The 21,749-nt window shown below is 47.9% G+C and overlaps 1 protein-coding gene across 2 annotated transcripts in view; it reads right to left on the bottom strand.

Moving 5' to 3' along the window:
• The window catches only part of DNAH9 (dynein axonemal heavy chain 9), a 354,158-nt gene extending 332,649 nt beyond the window's left edge, over nt 1-21,509 (bottom strand). The window contains exons 1-6 of one of the 2 annotated variants that reach the window (XM_036268293.1): nt 21,039-21,509; nt 12,829-13,025; nt 9,412-9,570; nt 8,258-8,388; nt 4,077-4,288; nt 2,266-2,499 (exon numbers count right to left, since the gene is read on the bottom strand). In XM_036268293.1, the coding sequence (XP_036124186.1) occupies nt 2,266-2,499; nt 4,077-4,288; nt 8,258-8,388; nt 9,412-9,570; nt 12,829-13,025; nt 21,039-21,452 (1,347 nt within the window). In that variant the 5' untranslated portion in view covers nt 21,453-21,509. The remainder of the gene's footprint in view (nt 1-2,265; nt 2,500-4,076; nt 4,289-8,257; nt 8,389-9,411; nt 9,571-12,828; nt 13,026-21,038) is intronic. The other variant, XM_036268294.1, reaches the window with a different exon arrangement.
• Between the last annotated feature and the right edge of the window lie 240 nt (nt 21,510-21,749).

Below are 21,749 nucleotides of genomic sequence, written 5' to 3'. Positions count from 1 at the left end.
TCTCGTTTCAAACAGGCATTGATCACAGAGATACACAGAATGTTAACTAAAGGGCTACATGAAATCAGCTTGGGGACGATCGATAGTCCCGTGCCCCCCTGCACTGAGCAGAGTAGGAAGAGGTGGGGGAGTCAGAGGCCAAGGGGATGAGGCTGAGCAAATGGTTCAACGATGAAAAATGAAAAAGCGGAGGAAATGCTAGGACAGGGGAAACGAGCAACCCTGGGAAAAAGGAAAAGCATGGGAATTCGGGGTGAACAAAGAGCTAAGGGAAACGAAAAAGCGAGAGCTTGGAAAACAGAGAAGGGGAAGGGAGACAATTAGAACGGGAAGGAAGAGGAAAAGCAGTACAGAACAGGATTAGTCAAGTTCACCCTAAGAGCAAATATATAAACCAGAGCAAAGGACAAAAGAGTTAGGATCAGAAGAAGCAGGAAGACAGAGCGTGGTGACATTCACGTCATCCTCTAATTAAACTGGGACAACTGCCTCTCATGCATCTGTGCCCTTGATTCAGAGAGAACAGGCAGCCCGAGAGCTGACTATTGTGAGGACAATGACTCCAGGGAGACTGGTGGCCGTGGCTTCGTGTATTTCCTGAATGCACCCAGCAGACTGGCACCCTACCCTTGCACAGCCGTCTAGATGCAAAGTCACAGCATTAGCATGCGTGCAAAGCGCCGGAGGCCCCAGCCCCACTGTCATTTCTGAGCTGTGCTCTGCATTCCCTTCCAGGGCAGGCGGGACAGCCTGCAAGGTGGTAATGGCAGTCACCGGGCCTGGTCAACCAGGCCTGGGGCAGGCTGGAGCTGAAGGTCTGTCACCTCCGCGAAACAGCAGCAAAGGTACTGACGTGGGAGCTGAGAGGGATACAGCAGGCAGAGAGGGAAGGAGAGGCTGTGCATCCAAAGCTGTGATGGAAATGCTTGCAGAAAAGGGAGGCATTGAGGATAAAGCCGGATATCAATTACTTATACTCTCCAGGATCCCAAGGATCCCAGGATTTAAGGCGTGCCTCTCATAAGTTCTAGCTTCTGGTTTTCTCGCACGTGTATTTTCTCTGCCTCTATGCTCTTCCACGTTTTCTTTCCCCGGCAGATTCCCAGTCCGGTTTCAAAATCTATTTTCTTTTGTGCATACCACTTTCTCAGAGCCCTGCTGGGTTAGGGCTTCCTCTCTCTCGCTCTCAATAACACCTCACTGAAGTTTCTGGATTCTGTGTCTTTCCATCCTTTGATATTCTCCCTTGGTCTACCTTCTCCTGGTCCAAGGGCTCCTTACAGGTGCAACCATATTTCAGTCATCATTGTATCCCTGGTGCCTAGCTCAAGGCCCAGTGGATGGCAGTGCTGAATCAATGTTTTGGAACTGAAATGAACAGATTCACTTTCATACTCTTATCCTCATAACCCCACGGTTTGTGTTACTCATCACAGCTTCTTCCCAACATATCCCCACCCCATCATCCCAAATCTCTGCCCATCGTAGCTAGAAACACGACTAATTCTTTGTCGGTCTTTCTTGGCTATTGTCCTAATCTTGAGCTTGACCTAGAATTTCTTAAATAAATTTTAGAATAAGTATGTATTTCATTTTGTTGTGCCCACTGCCCTTCCCCTGAGGTTCAATCAGCAACTACCGAGCTGTGCAGCGTTCGAAGGACCGTTAACCACAACCACGTTAAATTCTGAGGATAGAAACGATCAAAAGAAAAAGCCTCGTATCTCCTCACCCTGGCCTTTAAACTAATATTCACATTAACTTTTAAATAACGGAGGGAAGACACAGCTTTGTGCAAAAGCCAGATTTCTTTGGCGCTGCGGTCCCCCAGGGCTGTCCTTACTGGCGCCACCGCGAGGGTGGAGGAGTGGAAAGGTGAGTTCAAAGCGGTGGCTTTGTGGGACTGGCCAGCTGCATCCAGTCGGCTCACCTGCACTTTACCCATCATACTTTTTAGCAAGAGTTTATTTGAAGCAAAGTTGGAAGATTATGGGCAATTGAAAACCAATGGAATTAGCTGACTGATTCCTTGGGTCCTCTTCCTAAATCAGTCTATAATTAGAACTTCCGAAACTTCTAATAGAACCGCCATTGCGTGATCATTGATCCAAGTGATCGATCCAAATATTTGTGGAATCTTACTGTGGGTTCCTCCAGCTAAAGGAGGGTTGGTCGGCCACCACGCTGCGTCAGCCGTCTTCCCATGAGCCCGCTGGATCCTCGCCCAGGGTGGCGCTGGGACCTGAGGAGGGTGAGCGCACTCACCTGCACCGCGCGCAGCCGTCTCAGGCAGCCGTCCAGCCGCACGAAGACCAGAGAAGACGGGAAATCCCACGCCCTGACTTCCTGGTGCTCTTTGAAGTACGTGTGGAGATTCTCCCTTCTGTCCTGAAACACCTGCTTGAAGAAGTTCAAGGTGTCCACGACCACGTGCAGTTTTCTCTGACTTTCTTCTACCTCATTTTTCAGCAGGTCTTCTGGGCTGAGATAATCAGAGGCCTGGAATGCAAACACATCCGTATCACTAAGCCTGGCTGCAAGTGCAGGATACCCCACAGCTTCGTCAACCCAGCTCGGAACGGAAACACGGCCCAAGGAGTATTTCTTAGAAGCATAACATGGGAAACATGTAATTCCATCCTCAGTTCCACAGGTGGATTGGAACCTGGGTTCAAGTCAAATAGTCAGTGATTGGCTTATGGCTGGGCAAGTGACCAATCAGAGACAAGGAAACATCGGGGGTCTTTTGCTGGGCCAGCTGGGGCTGGGGCAGGTATGCTTTCCCAGGTGCTTTTCTGTGACTTATTTCTATGGTAAAATAATTGCAGTGCAAGAATTCTTTGAACCATAATTATTTCCCTGTCTCTGAGAGACTTGAACCTGGAAATCTGGGAGGCTGAAGCTATTAGACAGCGTCTTCACCACCCCCGGGAGGGGCAGAAGTCACTGGGTCCTGATGACATCACCAAGGCCTTGTCGTAAGCCAGGGCTGAAGCCAGTCTTACGTTGGACCTTGGAGCCACTAAATTATCTCTTTTGGTTGGGTTTCCTCACACTTTCAACCAAACAAATCCTGGCTGACGAACACGGAGTGGTGGAAGAATGCTGGTCTGGGGTCCAACAACCTGGCTTCTGGTCGTTGGTCAGGTGACCTCTGGCGACTTCGCTAACCTCCTGGAGCCTTAGCCCACATCTTTAAATAATACTAATAATAACAACAATCAAATTAGGATCTCCCTGCCTCCCTCATAGAGTTCATCTGAAAATGACCAGGATCATGAATGTCACCGCAATTTGGAGCCTGAAATGGGCTTCATAGATGAAGCATATTTAAACTTTAAACCTTTTCAATGTTTTCAAGGTCACAGCTCCTTAGAGGGAAAAGAAGCCAGTTGGGGGGGTGGAGATCACCCTAACATCCTTAAGGATGTTCTATTCACAGACACACTCCTCCAGACCTACGCTGCCCTGGTTGGTGCCACCGGAGCCCCTGGGAAGGAGGAGCAGCTTCTGCAATCCAAGGAGCTGCTTCTCTGTAGCTCACAGGCACCGAGTTCTCGGCCTGTGCAGGGCACACTGTAAGCCTTGCCCTGCGTGATCACCCCAGAGCCTCACAATCACCCCGCTTCCCTTTGAGACGGTCCTCTTCTCTTTACCGCAGCATAACGAAGGAAAGTGAGACTGAGCAGACAAGCAACCTGACCAGGTGCGCACGGCTCACAGGCCGTGATGCAGGATGTGGCACGGAGCTGCCTGACCCCAGGGGCAGCATCCTCCCCTGTGAGCGTCACTGCTGACCTAACACTGGTCTGTGGGTGCAGACCACCAAGGAGGTTGAAATTCACCACCCTGCCTTCATCGAACCCCGGGTTTGGGGCAGAGGGGAAAGGAAGACTGTATGTTACCGCGCTACTGGGTATGTCTGTGTGTTACTGGCTCGTGATCAGTAAAATAATTTGAGCAGAAAAACCCTGTGGACCTTCACTGTTTCCCTGCCCTGAAAAAATGCACACTTGACTCTTGACGCGATGCCAACCGTTCCCCAAGGAGAGGTCACTGGAGTCCGGGGGACCAACCTGCTGGATGAGGAGGTTGCAGATCTCCTGGAGCAGCACGGCGAGCCGCACTGGGGAGCGGTAGGACTTGCACGTGGCCCAAATCAGACAGACCACGTGCAGCAGAGGCCGCAGCCGGGGCCTCACCTCCGAAAGCCCCACGGCCTCCAGGGTCTCCAGGTGCGGCTGGAGCGGCAGCAGGTGCGTGTGGATGTCGTTCGCCTCCGTCAGAGCTGCGAGGAATTGGACAGAGTCACCCTTCCCTGCTGGGGCTCAGATCACCAAGTCGGAGCCCTGGTGCCTGGGGACAGAAGGACCTGAACGTCCTCAACCAAGAGAGCAGAGACAAGGCTGGCCCCCCGACACTTTGGAGCTCTCAGGAGGAAATTTTGAAATCTGAAGAGCCCCGGACAGCTAAGATGATGGTTTGAGGAGCCTTTCTCATAACATTCCTGCACCTGAACATCGTCTGGGCCCTCCCGGCCCCAGGCCGGTGCTCTACGTGGGGGAGACACGCAGGAATTGCTTCTGATGCCTTTGCTGCTGCTGTCTCTGAGGCAACACAGAAGAGATGGCAGAGGACAGATCTCAGAGTCAAAAAGATCTGTCTTCCAACACTGACCCACACACTTACCAGTTGCGTGACCTCTCTGCACCTCAAAAAGAGGCTGGACAGTAACGAGTGTAAAGAGTTCTGGGGAAGGCCTGAGGTAGTGCAAGCAGAATCTTCAGACACAGCCGGCACAGTGCTGGGCCAAAGCAGGCATTCCACAGAGGGTAAGGTCGCCGATGACTATTTGCTAATAAAGAATCTCACTGAGCTCTGAGGGAGGAGAAGTCACAGGGAGCAGAGAAATAGCACAGGCTGACTACGGCAAGGTTGTGCTGGCTGTCAAAGCCAGGAAGTTTCCTACCATTTCCTCTGAACACAGCCGAGGACAGGGACGTGCCTTTCAGCAACCACCTTGTGGTGACAGAGAGAGGAAAGTAGGAAACCCAGTAGCACTGGGTACTAATTCTGCAGGGCAACTTAGAAGGAATGCAAATGCCCACTGAATAAACTGAACGGCAAGGGAGTGTCTCTAAAGGCTGGTTCCTTCCCGGCAGAACATCAGGCACTGTCATGTGCACGCAGATGGCCTGAAGTTATATTATGTGGATGAAGCTCTGTGTTCATCCTCAAGGAAGGTCAAAATATACACAACTTAGTGGACAGCTTCCATATGCAGGCATTGTTCCACCTGCTCAGCATACACCGTCTCACACAAAGCTGTGCAGGTAGCTCTGCCACTCCCGCTCTGTAAGTACAGAAATTAAGACCTAAGCCACCAGCCCTGCCTAGTTGAGCAAAAGCAAAATTACCCCAAGTTTATTATGTTGAACTCCTGGCTTGATGGTTTGGGGGCTCACTGCACACAGGAGTTGGTGATGCGTACATTTGCATTGTATATCCCAAATGGAGTTATGGATAGTAGGATGTGAATCCAATTTTTGAAAGTCAAACGTCGCGGTAAATTGGTTAGAGCAGCAATTCTTAAAATGGGGGAGCTGGGAGCATCACTGCTGTGTGGAGACGAGGGATATCAGAATTCAACAGTTATTCTAATGAGCATATGCTCCAGCTTTCACAGGTGTCGCGAGAAAAGAAGCCAGGACCATTGGGCCGGAGGAGCTTTCTTTTTGTGATTCCTTTTTTTTTTCTTTTTAAAGCAAAACCTTCTTTAATTATACAAATAAGCACTCCACCGATCTAAAAGCACAATATTTGAATATTGGCTCATCCAGTCCAGGGTGCAATTACCTTGGCTTGCAAGGCAAATGAAGAAAGAGAGATGAACAGAGTCGGCCTTGCAATTTTTAAAAACCGTAAATGTAAAAGACCAGTTGCACAGTGCAGCCCAGTGGTTTGCTGGTAAATCTTTAACAACAGACTCTTCTGGGACAAAAGCTTGTATTTGTAGCATTTGCCTATTTCTGTGGTGTAAATATTACCCTCACTCCCACCATGCCCGATTTAAAGCTACCATTGGGTTGAACAGATTTGCATATAGTGGGCTCTCCTGAGAAACTGCAAGCTAGTCCCAGGCTGCTCCAGAGCATCACTGGACCTTAACCTGTCTTTCACAGACTGGGCTGTACCATGCCCGTCCTGCCCCTAGAGGCCAGAGATGAGAACTCCCTGATCAGTCTATATTGCTCCTGCTCTTTCCCCTCCAAGATACGGCTGCTTCCTGTTTTCCAAGGTTCTTCACTGCCCAATCATGTCCACTTCAGACAATCTTGTTCCCACACATTTTCCTACATTCTTTTAACCTCTTTATTTATCACTCTTTTCCAATTTATGCCCACTGATCCAGGAATACTTCTTTTCCTCTCCTCTTCAGTCCATTAGTGAGCCAATGAAAATCCCTGATATGACTAATAAGAATAGTGTGAATAAAATGCCTCTACAATGCTTTTATTTTTCAAAGATCCCACCGAAATTTCCGACCAAGTCCCTACCTAACTCCTTTAATCAAAATGTCTTTCCTTCCATCATCTGAATTGTTACATATTTCAAGGACTTTTATTTTTACAGTAGTGTTTATCTGGTACTACTATAACTGCTTTTTTTCTCTTTTCTTTTCAATGCCATTATATACTCTACTGCAAATCACTCTTTGAAGCAGGCAAGGGAATGAAATCTTTTATAACAAGTAATCATGTGAATGACCATAGTTTATTAATCTATGAAAGTGAAAAATATATTTTGGGCTCAAAATAACCAACTCATAAATATAATCTTGTTCCATGTTGTTTTATTTCAGAGCCCCAAATTACAGTCTTTTGCATACCTCCTTGACGGTATTTGTCATCCCTGCATATGACCTGTAGTTTTTACTTAAATTGTTTTGAGTTGACTCCCATTTTAACCTAAATACAATCCTATAAAAGGAAAACTTCAAATTGCTAACATAAATGGCAAACTGGTCTCACTTACCAAAAACAGTTACCCTTTCACACATTTTTAAAATATACCTAACCACGCACCTCCCACAATGATCTCTCATACCTGTAGGGGTCCATATACCCCTTTTGGGGGGATGCCTGTACCATTTTTATTGAGCCACGGATTGGGAACAAAAGTGATTCCTCTGGGACACAACATCTCTCAGCGAAGCAATAAACTGAGGCTTCAAATGGTACCTGATCCAAGCTGCTTTCTGTGCTGGGGCGTCAGACTCTGTGATAAGATCGTAGGGCCCAGGACCTCACAGACGAGCTACTTAGCCAGCTCTTCCCTGTTGTGGAGCACACATCCAGAACTCCACACTGGGGCTTTCATTCCTAGAGGTGAGTGGTTTTCAAACCCCACACCGGGACCAGAAGAAGGTGGGGTAAGGGGCCGACAATGCGCTGTGCACACAGGACACACTCCTCTTCGATGGAGCAAATACACCTTAATTAGTTCTCTGTTTTGGACACCCATAGGAAATTATCTTTAAAGAAAGAGTGCTGATAGAGAAGAAAAATGTTTGAAAATCGCCACTCGGATTAAGCGTGAACCAAATGAAATTGCAAATACCTTTAAAAGTACGTTCTGACCTACAAGACTGAAGAGGTTGGAGGAGGTGTGGGAGAGAAAGGAAAGAAGCAAAGTGCACTGGTGAGGGGGTGGGGGAGGCCGGGAAAAATTTACCTACTTCTAATTATAGGCTTTGCTGGCTTTGCAATTTTGACACGGCCAGTCTTGCCTGGTGCTCAGATGGCCAGGAAGTTGCAGTCCCTTCTGGCACTAGGAACGGAAAAGGCGGAGTGGAGCTAGAGATGGAACAAAGACTTCTCAGGAGCCAGGGTGAAGGGCCCTGAAGGCCAGAGGTGAGCGAGGACAACACGCGTTCATGCAGTGTGGCACAGGCGGTGGATACTTCCATCTCTATTGTATCTCAGCGGGCAGGGAAGGAGGCGCAGGGTCCGATAGCCATGGAGTGCACAGAGCTCACTGAGGGTGGCTGACTTTCCCTAGGTCACAAAGTGGTGGGAATGTAAACAGCACAGGGCAGCCGTCTCTCTTCCTTCTAGATTTGGTATCTTATCAGGCTAGATTGTGTCAGCTTGGAGAGTCATAAGGACTTGCAGTGAAATCGGAGAGAGAAGATAATTCAGCACTAAGTAAAAAATTCCAGGTAAAAGTATTTATGAAAAGACATGCTGCTCGTTACCTGCTACCACATCTCTGAACATGGCTTGGAAAGCTGGGAAGTAGCTGCTCTGAAGCTTGTCCAGGAGCCCCGCCATGCCCTTCACCTTTATCGTTCTCAGTTGATTATAAATGTATTCCAGATCCTCAGACCTGCACACCGTGGAGAAGGGAGAGTCCGGGTGAGCATCAGGAAACTCGTCACTGCGATGGCCCACCCTCAGAGAGACAGAGAGGAGCCCTGCCTCAGGGCGCTTCCACAGAGGCTGGCTCCGGCCCAAAGAGCCAGGGCATCTGTTCCCAGAACAATGAGGGCAAAAGCCTGAGCGGGAAACATGGTTCGAAGGGGCAGCTCCGGGAGGTAACAGTAGGGAAAACTGCTGTGAACATCTGGTGGCTCAGAAGCGTGGCAGCTGGAGGTCATTAGCTCTTGCAGCAAGGCTGTCGTGGGGTGAGAGAGGTGTCGGAGTGAGGCTGCTGGAGAAAGGCCCTGCAGTGGGTCAGCAGAATGGTCAGCAACCAGGCAAGAGCATGGGACATGTCAGCATGCTGGCACAAACAGGTCACCACGCCTGGTCAATGTGATGTGGACACTCCCCACTCAATGCAAGGACAGGGACATCTGCTTCAAACAGCTATCTCCTTTTGAGTAAAAGATTATAGGGACAAGGAAATGGGGAAGTAGAGGAGGAAGCAGTGATTGGGTCTTCCTGGAACTCAGTGGATGACGGGCTTTCTAGCCCTGCTAATGATTGGCTGGGACCTAGGAGAGGCTGTTCTGCAGCCAACTGTCCAAACCCCTCTTTTTCTTCAGATTCTTACAGAGCATGTGTATGTAGCCTTGGCTATCCAAGGAGAAGAGAGTATTCAAGTAAAAGAGATGTAGATGAGAGTTAATTAATTGTACGTGTGGGTGAAGGAATCTTTGAAGAAATGTCAGAAGGCACTCTGACTGTAGCTTGGGAAAGGAGAAAGGAGGGGCAGTGACTGAACCCCAGGGAATGTGTACATATCCCAGAGCAGACAAAACCTGTATTGACCTAATGACACTGAGCTGTCTGGTTTAGGGAGATGAGAAACACCTGCAGGTGGGGCCAGACTCAATGGCTGGCTCCCCCAGGCCATTATCCTCTGTAAGACATCTATCCGCTCAGCAAGGTTTGAGCGTGGGCCTACCTGCTCTTCCAAAACTCCAACTCCACCTTCGGGGTGGGATGCTCCCCTTGTAAGAGTGGCTGGGAAGACTCCTTCTTGAGTACCATCTGCACTTGGTGGCTCCATTGGACCACTGCAGACTCAATGGCATAGATGACTGACTTATCCATGGAATCCAAGCTGTGAAAGGCACAACAAATCTCCTGAGCCATCGGAAATCACAACGCCAGGTGCCCCCCAAACAAAACGCCAAATTAAAAAAATGGATGAGAAATTCCATCCAGTCCAGGCATTTTTAACTCTCGTTGGACAGTAGACTGATGAGTAGTCCATTAAAAGCACAGACAGAATGCTTTTGCATGCATACATACACAATTATTCAAGGCAGGGTTCACCGACATTCAGAAGACTAGTTTAAGACTTTGAATTTTCGCCCTGGCCGGTTTGGCTCAGCGGTTAGAGCGTCCACCTGCGGTCTGCAGAGACCCGGGTTCGGTTCCCGCTAAGGGCATGTACCTTGGTTGCAGTTTGTCCCCGGCCCTGGTTGGTCGTGCGGGTGGCAGCCACTCGATGTGTCCCTTTCACATCGATGTTTCTCTCTCTCTCTCTCTCTCTTCCTCTCTCTCCCTCCCAGTCTATCTGTACAAAAAATGGAAAAATGTCCTCGGGTGAGGATAAAAAAAAAAAAAAAAAAAAAAAAGACTTTGAATTTTCGTCAGGTCTTTCTGTCAATGCAGAACAACTCTGGCCAGAAAACAGCCGCATGACCGCCCAACCCTGGCTTGAATCCCACTGTCAGCAGCCTCCCAACTTGACGAGCAGTGCGTTCCTCAGCCCATCAGCCCTCCCCGGGAGAAAGAAAGCGTGTCTCTACGTAGAACCACATCTACTTCCCTGTGATTTCCTCATTTGGGTCTTAGCTCTGACCTCTGTATCAAGAGGAAATAGGTTACTTCCTCCTCCACAAGGCAAAAACCATCAGACATCTGAATACCAATATTAACTTCTCTTTGTCCTCACTTCTCCAGTAAAGAATGGAACTCTCCAGCATTCTATCTCATATACATTTCTAATCAGCAAACCAGGAATATTTTAGAAGGCATTAAAAAGAAAAAAATATATTTTGGTTTGCCTTTTCCCCAAGTCTTAAATGAAAACTCTTCATGCCAAGAACTCGAGACATCAATGACAAAGAAAGGGAGTCTATCAGTCACATTTTTATACCAGAAAACCACCTTCACTTAATGTAATCAAATTCATATTTGCTGAGCAATTATATGTCACAAATGATTACAGAAGATATTAAAGGGGGAAGAAACTCACCTTCCTGAAATATGATCCAGCCTTTTGGGAAATTATCAAGTTTCAATGAAGGGAGATAAACTCAATAATGATTATATAAATATACACTGAATGTTATGTTAGAATAAAAAAGAATAAGGGAAATGGTAATTTGTATTTATATATTGTGAAAACAAAATATTTTTTATTAAACTACAATACGTTTTCCAGTTACCTGGGAATTACTTCAAATTATATATGTGCCAAATTACTTCCAATAACAAAAACTCATTATAAAGTACATTGCCATCTCATGCATTACTTATTCTTCAGATCAAATCACGGGCCCTAAATGCACAACAGTAACAGTAATGCACTGGGAAACTCCTGGCATTAAGGCCATCTGAGCTCATGCAGGAATGTGGTCTGTTGCTACAAACTCATAGATGTGCTGGGTAGTCTCAGGTACCCTTGGGCAGCTGGCATTCAGGGATTTGCCCATCTTTTTTGATGGAGGTCATCCAACTGGGGAGTCGCCCACTTCTGCTCTCGTTATAACTTTCCTCCCCCAGATCACCCCGAAAGGTGCATGTCTAACACATTCTGGATACCAGCAGGCCGTGCACTTTGACTCCTGACCAATCCCTAGTCTCAAGTCTCCCTAACGTGGTCATAATAGCCACCATTTATTAAGCACTATTACATGCTTTGCACTGTCCTAAGAGCTTTAGAGCTGCTGTCCCACAAGAACCCTGAGTATGAGGCAGGTGCCAAGGTCATCTGCACTGAACCAATGAGAAAGCGGAGGCTGGCAGACATTAAATGACTGTTTCCGAGTGGTCCGGTCCATAAGCGGCAGAGCCTGGACTAAGAGCTAGGATACAGAGCTTTGCACTCAGTGCTATGTGACCTTGCCTCATAGCCATTGCATTTATGCCAGGCACTCAAGGGCATGATAGGGACAGTGGTTTCTGTCATGGTCCTCCATCCATCCACGTTGCTGCGTTGAACCAACAAAACATTCTATTTATATTATAATGATTTTATTTTATTTTTAAAATTTTTTCTTTATTGATTTTGGAGAGGAAGGGCGAGAGAGATAGAAACATTGATGAGAGAACATCAATTAGCCGCCTCCTGCATGCCCCCCACTGGGGATTGGGCCCACAACCTGGGCATGTGCCCTGACTGGGAATCGAACTGGCAACCTCTTGGTGCATGGGTCGATGCTCAACCACTGAGCCACACCAGCCGGGCAAACCAACAAAACATTTTAATATTAGAATTTAAAACATCCGAAAGATGATTTTCTTACTACTACCAAAAATGGCAGCTTCAAATGAAATTATCAAGGGCATTTTTATTTTGGCAAACTAGCAGATGAAATTCTTATCTAAGTCCCTCCAACTTAAGCATTTTGTTAGGAGCCCCTCATCAATATAATAAAATAAAATAAAAACGCTGGGTAGAATATAACAAAATATATCATTGACATACAGAGCTTGGCTTGAAAGAAAAAGAAACATCCTCATGGGACAGAAACGAAGACAGCTTGTGGCTGGAATGGTAATTGGAATAAGCAAAAATGGCAGATATAACTCCTAAAAGGAGAAGGGGCTGGGGTGAAATGCCTATTTGGTCAAGGGAGGCACGGACTTCCAGCTCCAACAAAGCCAGATTTGTTTCTATTTGGAGAAAAAGTCCCCAGGACCTGAGACAGTCTGCAGCTGCCAGGGGAGGGCCTGGAGCTGTAACGAGAGCCACCGGAGCGAGTTCTATGACACTGTGTGCTGGGTGGATGCTGGGAAGCGCATGGCTCCCTCCCAAGCTGGACCTGGGCCTTTGCCAGTGATGAGACACTACCCCGACAAGCAAAATACTGAAACCACTGTGACTTCTCTCAGTCCTGAAATAATTCCGGGTGGGAAAAGGCCACGATGCTGTGAAGCCTTGAAAGACGTCAGGCTGAGGGACTGGGCGAGGGCGGGGATCAGCACAGAACAGCAGTCCGAGGGTGTTGCAAACCGCGGGCAGTGGGCTATGTGTGAACAAGGAGCTGTGCAGAGTCAGGAACAGAAGAGTCGTAAAGAAAATGTTCCCATAAACCAGCATCCCCCATGTCTCAGAGGCCCATATGGCCAGGCTGGTGGGACTTACAGGGTCTCACTTTCAGAATCCACAAACTCCATGTTTTCTGAGCCCACTGGAAGAGGCAGCAAAGTCTTCCCCCTCACGTGCTCGAGGAGAACCATGAGGTCACACTGGAGGCTGCGGGCATGCTGCTGGACATCTTGACGTACCATAGGAGGCCAGTCTAGGTGGTTCTTCTCATTGGCCAAGATGGGGACAACAACCTGCAACAGAGGTGCACAGGAAAGAAAGGCAGATATTCTACTTCTGAGACCATAAAAAAAGCCTATACTGAGAAAGGCCCAGCAAGCTACACACAAGCTTTTGCAAGTCACTGTGCTGTAAGGTCTAATATTAAGAACCAACGTTATGTACTGCCTTCATACCTGATAAAAACAGGAGAGCCTCAAACAGCTTATGTCACAAGCTTCCTTCCGCCACTTAGCTCCTACACACAAGGTCCACTGGTCAAACAGTCTCCTCATCAAGAGGATGAGGACTTCAGGTAGTGGGCTTCAGGTCCCTGCCAGCTAGTGGAATTGTTCAACCAAGCCAAGTTCATCCTCCCACAAGAACCAGTGGGAACCACACACTGTTAATACTACAAAGTTTGCCTTCCACAGCCCCTGGTTGTTCACTCTGTTCCAAAGGGCGACCCCCGTGTGGCCCTGCAAGGCAGTGTCCTCCTGTGGGCTGTGAGTGTAAGTGACTAATAAACTGCCATCGGTCTCATTTGACTGGTGTGTGTGTTCAGCCATCCCCATAACCCCATAACCCTAGGGCAGGAATCCCTACTTAATCCACAGGGTGAGTAGGAGGTGATTAAAACAGTCACAAAGGCCAGAGGCAAAGCATAGGACAAATGCAGGTGAAGAGGGCCATCTGTCTCCAGGTGGATGAGGCGGCATCTTAGAAAAGTAAAGCAAAGTTGAGCATCTTGAAGGAAATCTGTGGGGTGGAAATTGGTCAGTTTGGGACACCCACAATACTTCCTCTTCTTTTGATACCCATCTCCAGACCCAGAGATGAACACTGTGAATAAATCTGAACCACAGAGCCAGGCCAAGCCTCTATCTGAACTTTTGAGGCAGCGAAGTGTTCTCTTTTCAATGAGCCTGGAGCTCCCAGTGGCCTTCTCGCTACCATATGGAGTCTTAGCAAAGGGGCAGGATGGAGAAGAGCGAGTTTACAGATGGAGAGAGACCAAGGCCTATGACACCATTTGAGCTAGTTCAAATTGAGTTTTCTATCACTAGCAACTTTAAACGTTGTAATTAATACCACTCACTGGGAAACTTCCTGTCAAATGCTCCTACTAATGGAAAGGGACTATTACAACGAAAATCGAGTAATGTGATAAGGAATTATTAAGGAAATAAAGAAAAGGAAAGATGGATGTATGTGGTTGGTTGGGTTCTCTATACGACCAATGAGTCTGTGTGGCTATAACATAGAATACCTGGGTCTAACAAGTGAAATCCAAGAGGGTGGTCCTTGCCTGGCCTGTCTGAAAACAATCACTGAACTGAGAAGCTACAGTCACAGGTGAACAGAGAGTTCCAAGAAAGAAAATGTCACAAAGTGAGCTCTCCTCACATTCATGTTGAGAAAGGACCCTTTGGACCTACGGCAGAAAGGGTAAACGAGGAGAGAGTATAAACAAGAATTCTCCTAAGATCTCAAAAGCAGGTACTGTATCGTATTTCATCTTTATATACATACAACCCCACCTTAGACCTGGCATGTAGGAAGCACTGAATAGACATTCACAGAACAACTGAGTGTATGCTGTCAGAAGAAAAAGTGGCAGGTGGGTTTGGGTTGGACTTTGGAGGGCTCTGAGTGCTTGGAAGATAATGAATGTGAACTCTCTCTGAAAGTAAAGCCATGCATTCACTTATTCAATAAATATTTATGGAACATCTACTATGTGTACTGTTCTACATGCTGGGAAGGTGCACCAGTGAACAAAACATGCAAAGATTACTGACCTCATAAAGTTTATATTCTGGTGGAGAAAGTCCATAAACAATAAGACCTATGGCAGGGGAAGAGCAGGTGCGGAGAATCAAGAATGTGGTGTGGAGGGGTTGCGACTGCAACCGGAGAGACTGGTGCAGGCCTCATTGAGAAGGTAACGTCTGAACTAAGACTGGGACAATAGGGAACGTGTATATTCTTGGGGGAAGTATAGTATGATTAGGAGGAACAGACAGTGCAAAGGCCCTGAGGTGGGAGTACACCTGGAATGATCAAGGAGCAGTGGAGAAGCCAGCAAAATGAACAGGGTGAGTAAGAAGAGTAGGGGTGAGGAAAGGGAATCAAATTCCATGCAGTCCTGCCTCTAGAATTCTGATTTTTACTCTCAGAGAAGTGGACGTCTTTGAAGGTTCTGAGCAAAGGAGTGACATGGTCCTTTTTTTTGTTTGTTTTTGTTTTTAGTAGAATCACTTCAGCTGCTGTGTTGAGGATAGACTCTAGGGGGGAAAAGTGGAAGAAGAGATCAATTAGTAAGTTATTACTATACTACAGAAGACAGTGGTTGGCATGGGGGGCCGGGGAGTGGAGGAGATAGTAAGAAATGGTCTGATTCTACATAAATTCTGAAGGCTCAGTCTATGTAATTTCTTAATGAATTAGTTGTGGGATTGTGAGGTTAAACAACAGCAGCAGCAGCCAGGATGACCCCAAGCTTTGGAACTGCCATCACCTGAGTGGGGAAGAAAACGCGTGGAGTAAGTTTCCAGGGAAGTTCAGGAGTGTGCTTTTGGACACATTAGAATTCTATATATCTATCAGACTTCTAACTGGAGACATTGAGTCGTCAGTTGGACACGGTAATTGACAGTTCAGAGGAGCAGACAAGCCTGGGGATAACAAATTTGGGAGGTGTCAGATACAGATGGTTTGCAGAAATCTAAAATTCAATGAGCACCCCAGAGGAACTGAGAAGAAAAGATGTCCAGGGAGTGAGCCCTAGGGCTCTCCCATTTGAAGACTTTGAAAGAAGCGGGGGTAGTTCAGTGGACACTGCGAAAGAATGGCCATGGTAACAGGAAGAACCTCGGACGCCAGTGTCCTAGAAGCCAAATGAAGAAAGTTCTTCCAGAAGGAGAAAGTCATCATGAGCTGGGCCAAATCCTGCTCACAGGTCAAGCAGGAACAAGGCTGATAAATGGCCGTGTAAGGCAGTCTAGTGGAGGCCATGGGTGACATGACAAGTTCTTTCCTTTCCCTCCTGTGCAGCATGAGGGTAAGGGCCTGATATATGGGGATAAGGTGAAACAGGAAAAGAATGGGACACAAGAACAGACACGTATTCTAGACATTTGGCTATGAAGGGGACCACAGAAATGGGATGATAGGTGGTGGGGGGAAAGGGGATTGTTTGACGGGAATTATCTAGTGGAGAGGGGACCATGAATGTGGGAGACAGGGGAGACTTGCTGGTGCCACCTCCTCAAGATGAGAACGGATGGGTTCAGAGCAGAAGTGGCTGTCATAGTTCTAAGGCTGGTGGTGCCAGCAGGCAGCAGACTGTCCACATCTGCAGCGACGGAAGGCGCCGCAGGGTGTGTGCGTACAGATACGGGCATGTGGGGGAGATATGAGTTTGTGAACATTTTGTTTTATTGTTTCCCTTTTTTTTTTTTAACCCACAGAGTGAGGTTGAGAGAAGAGCTTTTGGACATTTGAGAGAGAAAAAGAAAGTGGGCAGTCGTGATCTAGAAGAGCAAGAAACTAATTGGAATAGAAAGTGCCGGGGGTCTGCTGGGAAGCATAAAAGGCCTATTAGAGTTTCCAGGTCATGAGTTTCAAGTGGACCCAGTTGGTTTTTCACAAGCGCCATTCAACCTCGTGGGTGCAGGGATGCAGTAGGCAGTTGGAGTTCACCAGGACTGGCATTTCGCCAAACCAGGAGAGCAAAGCAGAGGCCAGTCAGGCGTTCATGCAAAGGAATGGTGGTACAGATGGAGCACAGCACTCAAGCAGGTACAGGGGAAAGAACGTGGGTGTGGGTGAGGGGCCGGGGGAAGGTGGCAGGATCCATGGCTTGGAGGTGCTGAGAATTCATGAGCTTGTTGCAGTGGGAAACAGGAGGGAGGAGCTGAAAGACAGGAGCAGTGGTCAGAGAGGGCATGGTTATTGGCAACACAAGGTCTGGGAATGGCCCCAGGAAGAGATGGTTAACACAGGGCAGGGGACAAGATCCCTGGATGAAAAAGGTTCCAGGAGCACAGGGGCTGGGTTACCGAAAGGATCATTGATGTGTCTATTGAAATAAGACAGGAGTAACCTTGGTTCCCCAAGGCACAGTGAACTGGGAGCCCAATCATGAAGGAATGAGGGCAGTGCCATCAGGACATGCGACAGCAATGAGGACAGAGGGTGGCTTCATTTGATGGCATGAGATTCGAACGGGAAGTTTTCAGTATGAATATGGCAGCAACAAGGCAGAGAAAGAACACATATCCCACCTCCAGGCTCAGGGGCAAAGGGCTGAGGGGGGATAGAGATGAGCACCCCAGGGAGAACCATAGTTGGATAGAGCCTGGTGACAAGGATCAGTCAGAGAAGTGAGGAAGTGGGATGTAGAGTGACAATAAGTCCTGTCCTTTATGGATTATCTGTGACATCACACACTGTTTCAAGTGTCCTGACATTATTTCTAAGTTTCATGACAACCCTGCAAGGTAGTTGGACCCTGACAGAGGTGAGCTGACCAGCTCACATCACACTGATGAATTTGACAGAACCAGTTGTTGTTTTTGTCTTTTATTAAAATGTATCAGCATTTTCTATGTTTATTCCTTCTATGTAGCTAGTTATATACCTCTAGGTTGAAACACCCAAAACAGAAAATTATATTCAGAGGTAAAGCATTTAGCTAGATAATAGAGCATATTATTATCACCCTATTTTTACCTTAGCCCCCCCTTTTTTTATCTTCTTTTTTTAAAATTTTATTTTCAATTAGTTTACATTCAATATTACTTTGTATTAGTTTCAAGTGTAGAGCACAGTGATTAGACAATCATTTACTTTACAAAGTAGTCCTCCCAATATTTACAGTACCCACCTGGCACCATACATAGTTACTACAGTATTATCGACGATATCCCTATGCTGTACTTTACACCCCCATGACTACTTTGTGACTACCAATCTGTACCTCTTAATCCCTTCACCTTTTTCACCCAGCACCCTCACCCTCAGGGAACATCAGTCTGTTCTCTGTATCTACGAGTCTGTTTCAGTTTTGTTTGCGGCAGAGCCAACATTTGAACCCAGGTCCATCGTACTCCAAACCCCATGCTCTCTCTACAAAACTCAGAACTTCAATACAGCATCCCAGCTTCTGAGCTCTAGCAAAAATAAGCTGGCAGCAGTGAATCAAGTGACTGGGAGAAGGACTTTCTCTTCTGGTCAACATCACCCCTCATGCACCTCCCATCCCCATCCCCGTCTACCCCACACACAGCATGGGAAGACTTCTCTGAGCCAGGTGGGAGCTTCTGGTTTAGTGACACTGAGTAGACAGATGGAAGGATGAGCGGATCCACAGGTAGAGAGGAGAGAGGGCAGATGGGGAAGGATGGGGCTTCAGGGATGGGGTGAGTGGAGTTCTGAGGTGGCCCTGGGTGTATAAAAGAGATGAGAGGAGAGTGGTTGAATGGCTAAGAATGCTGTTAGAGGTTTCCAGAAAGGAAAGGAAAGGCCTGGAAGTATTTTAAAAATAACTTTATTTTGATTTTTTAATAGGTAACATATTTACATGGTGCAACTTTTAAAAGTACAACAGCTTGTACTGTGGAAAGTAAGTTTTTTACTCACCCTGGTACCACCTTCACCCAGCTCCCTTTGTGGATTACTCTGTTAATAAACGTCCCTCGTCCCTCCCTCCTTCCTCCTTCCTTCCTTCCTTCCTTCCTTCCTTCCTTCCTTCCTTCCTTCCTTCCTTCCTTCCTTCCTTCCTTCCTTCCTTCTTTCCTTCCTGCCTTCCTGCCTTCCTGCCTTCCTTCCTCCCTGCCTTCCCTCCTTCCCTTCCTCTTTCCCATCCCTTTCTCTCCTTCCTTCTCCTATCTCCCTTCTCCTCCCTCTACTCTTCCTTCATCTCCCTCTCTCCTTCCTTTCTCTTTTTATCAGAAATAGTAGCATACTATACATAAAATTCTATACCTTTAAAAATTATCTTAAATTGCAGCATTATACATAATAGCCAAGAGGATAAAAGAAGACTAAATGCCCACCCATAGATGAACTGATCAAGAAAATTTGAATCTATATATACAATGGAATACTATTCAGACTAAAAAATGGAGGGAATTCTGTCATATGCTACAACATGGATGAACCTTGCGGACATTTCGCGAGGTGAAATAGCCAGTCATGAAAAGACAAATACTTCATGGTTACACCTATATGAGATATCTACAGTGGTCAGATTCACAGAGACCAAGTAGAATGGTGGTTTCCAAGGCCTGGGGGAGGGTGGGCAGAGAGCTGTTGTTTAGTGAGAGTTGAGTTTCAGTCATGCAGATGGGGGGTTTCTAGGGATTTGTTGCACAATAATGCGCATGGGGTTGACAATATTGTATTCCACACTTGGAACTTGTTGGAAGAGTGAATTTTCTCTGTGTTTATCTTAAGAACCATTTCATATCAATCATTCCTTTTCATTGTGGATGGACCTTATTTCATGCATCCAATCACCAACTGATGAACATCCAGTTTGTTTCCAATCTCTTTTCAATGCACCAGTGAAAATTCTTGAACATTTGAGGGTTTGAGTTACTTTAAAGTCCCTTTTGCTTGCTGGACAATTTCTTGACCATGACACTAAACAGACATGGAATGGCCGTCCCCACATACATTAGGTGTAGTTCCATCTCTGACTCTTTGTTCAGTCTGCTTCCCAGACCTGAAAGTTACCGTGCTCTCTATTTAACCTAATTCTTCTCCTTTGTTCAGGAGCCAGTTCAACACTTGAGGTGTAGCATGGCTCTCATAACACATGTGCATCACTCCTCTGAACCCAGGGACACTGCTTTCTATCATCATCCCTCATGAGGGGACTTGATCCAGGCTTGGACTTCTGCAGGGATGGTTTCAGACAGTACACAGCGGTACAACCATTCCAGTTGTTAAAATACTGAATGACTTCCATATCTACTGAGAAACCTAGCTCTCATGGACCCGAGAGCTCCTGTCACTCCAGACCTTTCCTGGAAATTCTCTCCTCCGACAGTCTTCTAATAAAGCAATCGAAGGGGCTAACACATGACTTAGCAGGGAGCCTTTAGGACCCTCGTCCAGCACTGGGACCAACTCACCTTTGCCCCAGGCAGACTAGTTTCAAGTATTTTAAACATATGATTAATTTCTTGAGTGAAGTCTTGCCTTTCTTTGGCACTATGTTTATTCCTCATAGCACCTACCACATGCAACATCATTTAGCCAGTACTCTGCAAATATTTATGTCATAATCTGCAAGATCCAGGGCATCAAGCTTCCAAAAGCACACACAACTTACAGGGAAGTGTACTCCCATTCCAGAAAGGTCTAAATGTCCCAAGAATCTCTCCTGGGCAACCCTCTTAAATCTGCCACACTCTCAAGGCTTTCCCTGTGGTGCCACCAAAGCATTCCCTAATCCACATCTCAGAGATCTTCCTCCCTGAGCTCCGAGCAGACCCCTCCCAATACCCGCTGGACAGGTCCCACCGGATGCCCTAATGCGTCTGGGCACAGAGCTGGTCTTTGGTTTATGGTTGAGTAATGAATGAGATGAAAATCAAAATCCAACCACCTCCCCCTCTTAACTCTTCCCCAGAAGTAAACACTGTTTATCAAAGCTTCACTGACCCAACAGAAATGCCCCCTCGTTCACCATTTCCCGTCTTCCCCAGTACCGGTTTACAGAAGGTATGAAGATACAGAGCCTTAAAAAGAGGGCGGGCCCCAGGAAATCTTCAGACTTGGGCCTCCCCTGGACTTTCGCTTGAATCTTGACCAGGACAGAACCAAGTCGCGGTCCCCTCACAGTCTCGCTCTGACCTGGCCCCTTCTTAGACTTCCCCAGCTCACCACTCAGGGGTCATCCAGGAGTCTGAGTTTCCATCTAGCCCCGCCTCCACCACATGGCCCCGCCCCTCCCGCTGGCCCCGCCCCGCCCTGAGTCCTACGCCCCGCCCCCTCCCATGCCGCAGCCTGCGCGGGGTCACCACCCACCTCACCTCAGAGAACAGCGGGGCCAGGTGCTCCAGAGGCGCGGCGGGCACGTCCCCGCAAAGCACCGCGCCGCGGAGGCTATTGGGCCCCGGCGGCTCGGGCCTGGTGCGCAGGAAGAAAAGCCCCTTGGCGCGAGGCGGGCCGGACCCGGGTGCCGCGTCCAGCCCCGGCCACACCGCCAGGCCCCCGGGCCCGGGCCGCACCACCAGCAGCGGGCGAGGCCCCTCGGCAGCATCAAGGCCCAGGAAGGCATGGAGTAGCCGCTCCGCCTCGGCTGTGCCCGCGCAGCGCTCCCAGGCCCCCGCAGCCGGCCGCAGGCTCTGGGCCACGTAGGCCCCCAGCAGTCGCAGTCGCGGGTCCACGCCGTGTTCCTGGTCCGCGTTCTCGGCCAGCGCCGCCGGCTCCGGGGCGCTCGGCATCCCGCGCTAACTCGGGCTGCAGCGGTTTCCCTAGCGACAGGGACGCGGCCGGGACTCCCTCCTCTGCTCCCCTCCGATTGGGCACATGACTCCTGGCCCCGCCCTTTGCAGTCTAATAAGGTAGGAGAAGGACAGCCGGGGAAGGGGTGGGATCGCGTCGCTGTTGCTAAGAGACCAGCCGACGCTCCTATTTACTGACTGGTCTCTTGCATTGGAGGTGCTCAAGGATGATAATCTTGGTCCATGGTTTATTGATGAGGCACATGGAGGGGAGGTCAAGGATATAAATAATGACTA

The sequence above is a fragment of the Molossus molossus genome, unplaced genomic scaffold, assembly GCF_014108415.1.
Source record: "Molossus molossus isolate mMolMol1 unplaced genomic scaffold, mMolMol1.p scaffold_m16_p_19, whole genome shotgun sequence".
Taxonomy (NCBI): Eukaryota; Metazoa; Chordata; class Mammalia; order Chiroptera; family Molossidae; genus Molossus; species Molossus molossus.
Note: the sequence above shows the minus strand (reverse complement) of the source record. Positions and strands in the feature narration are given on the sequence as shown.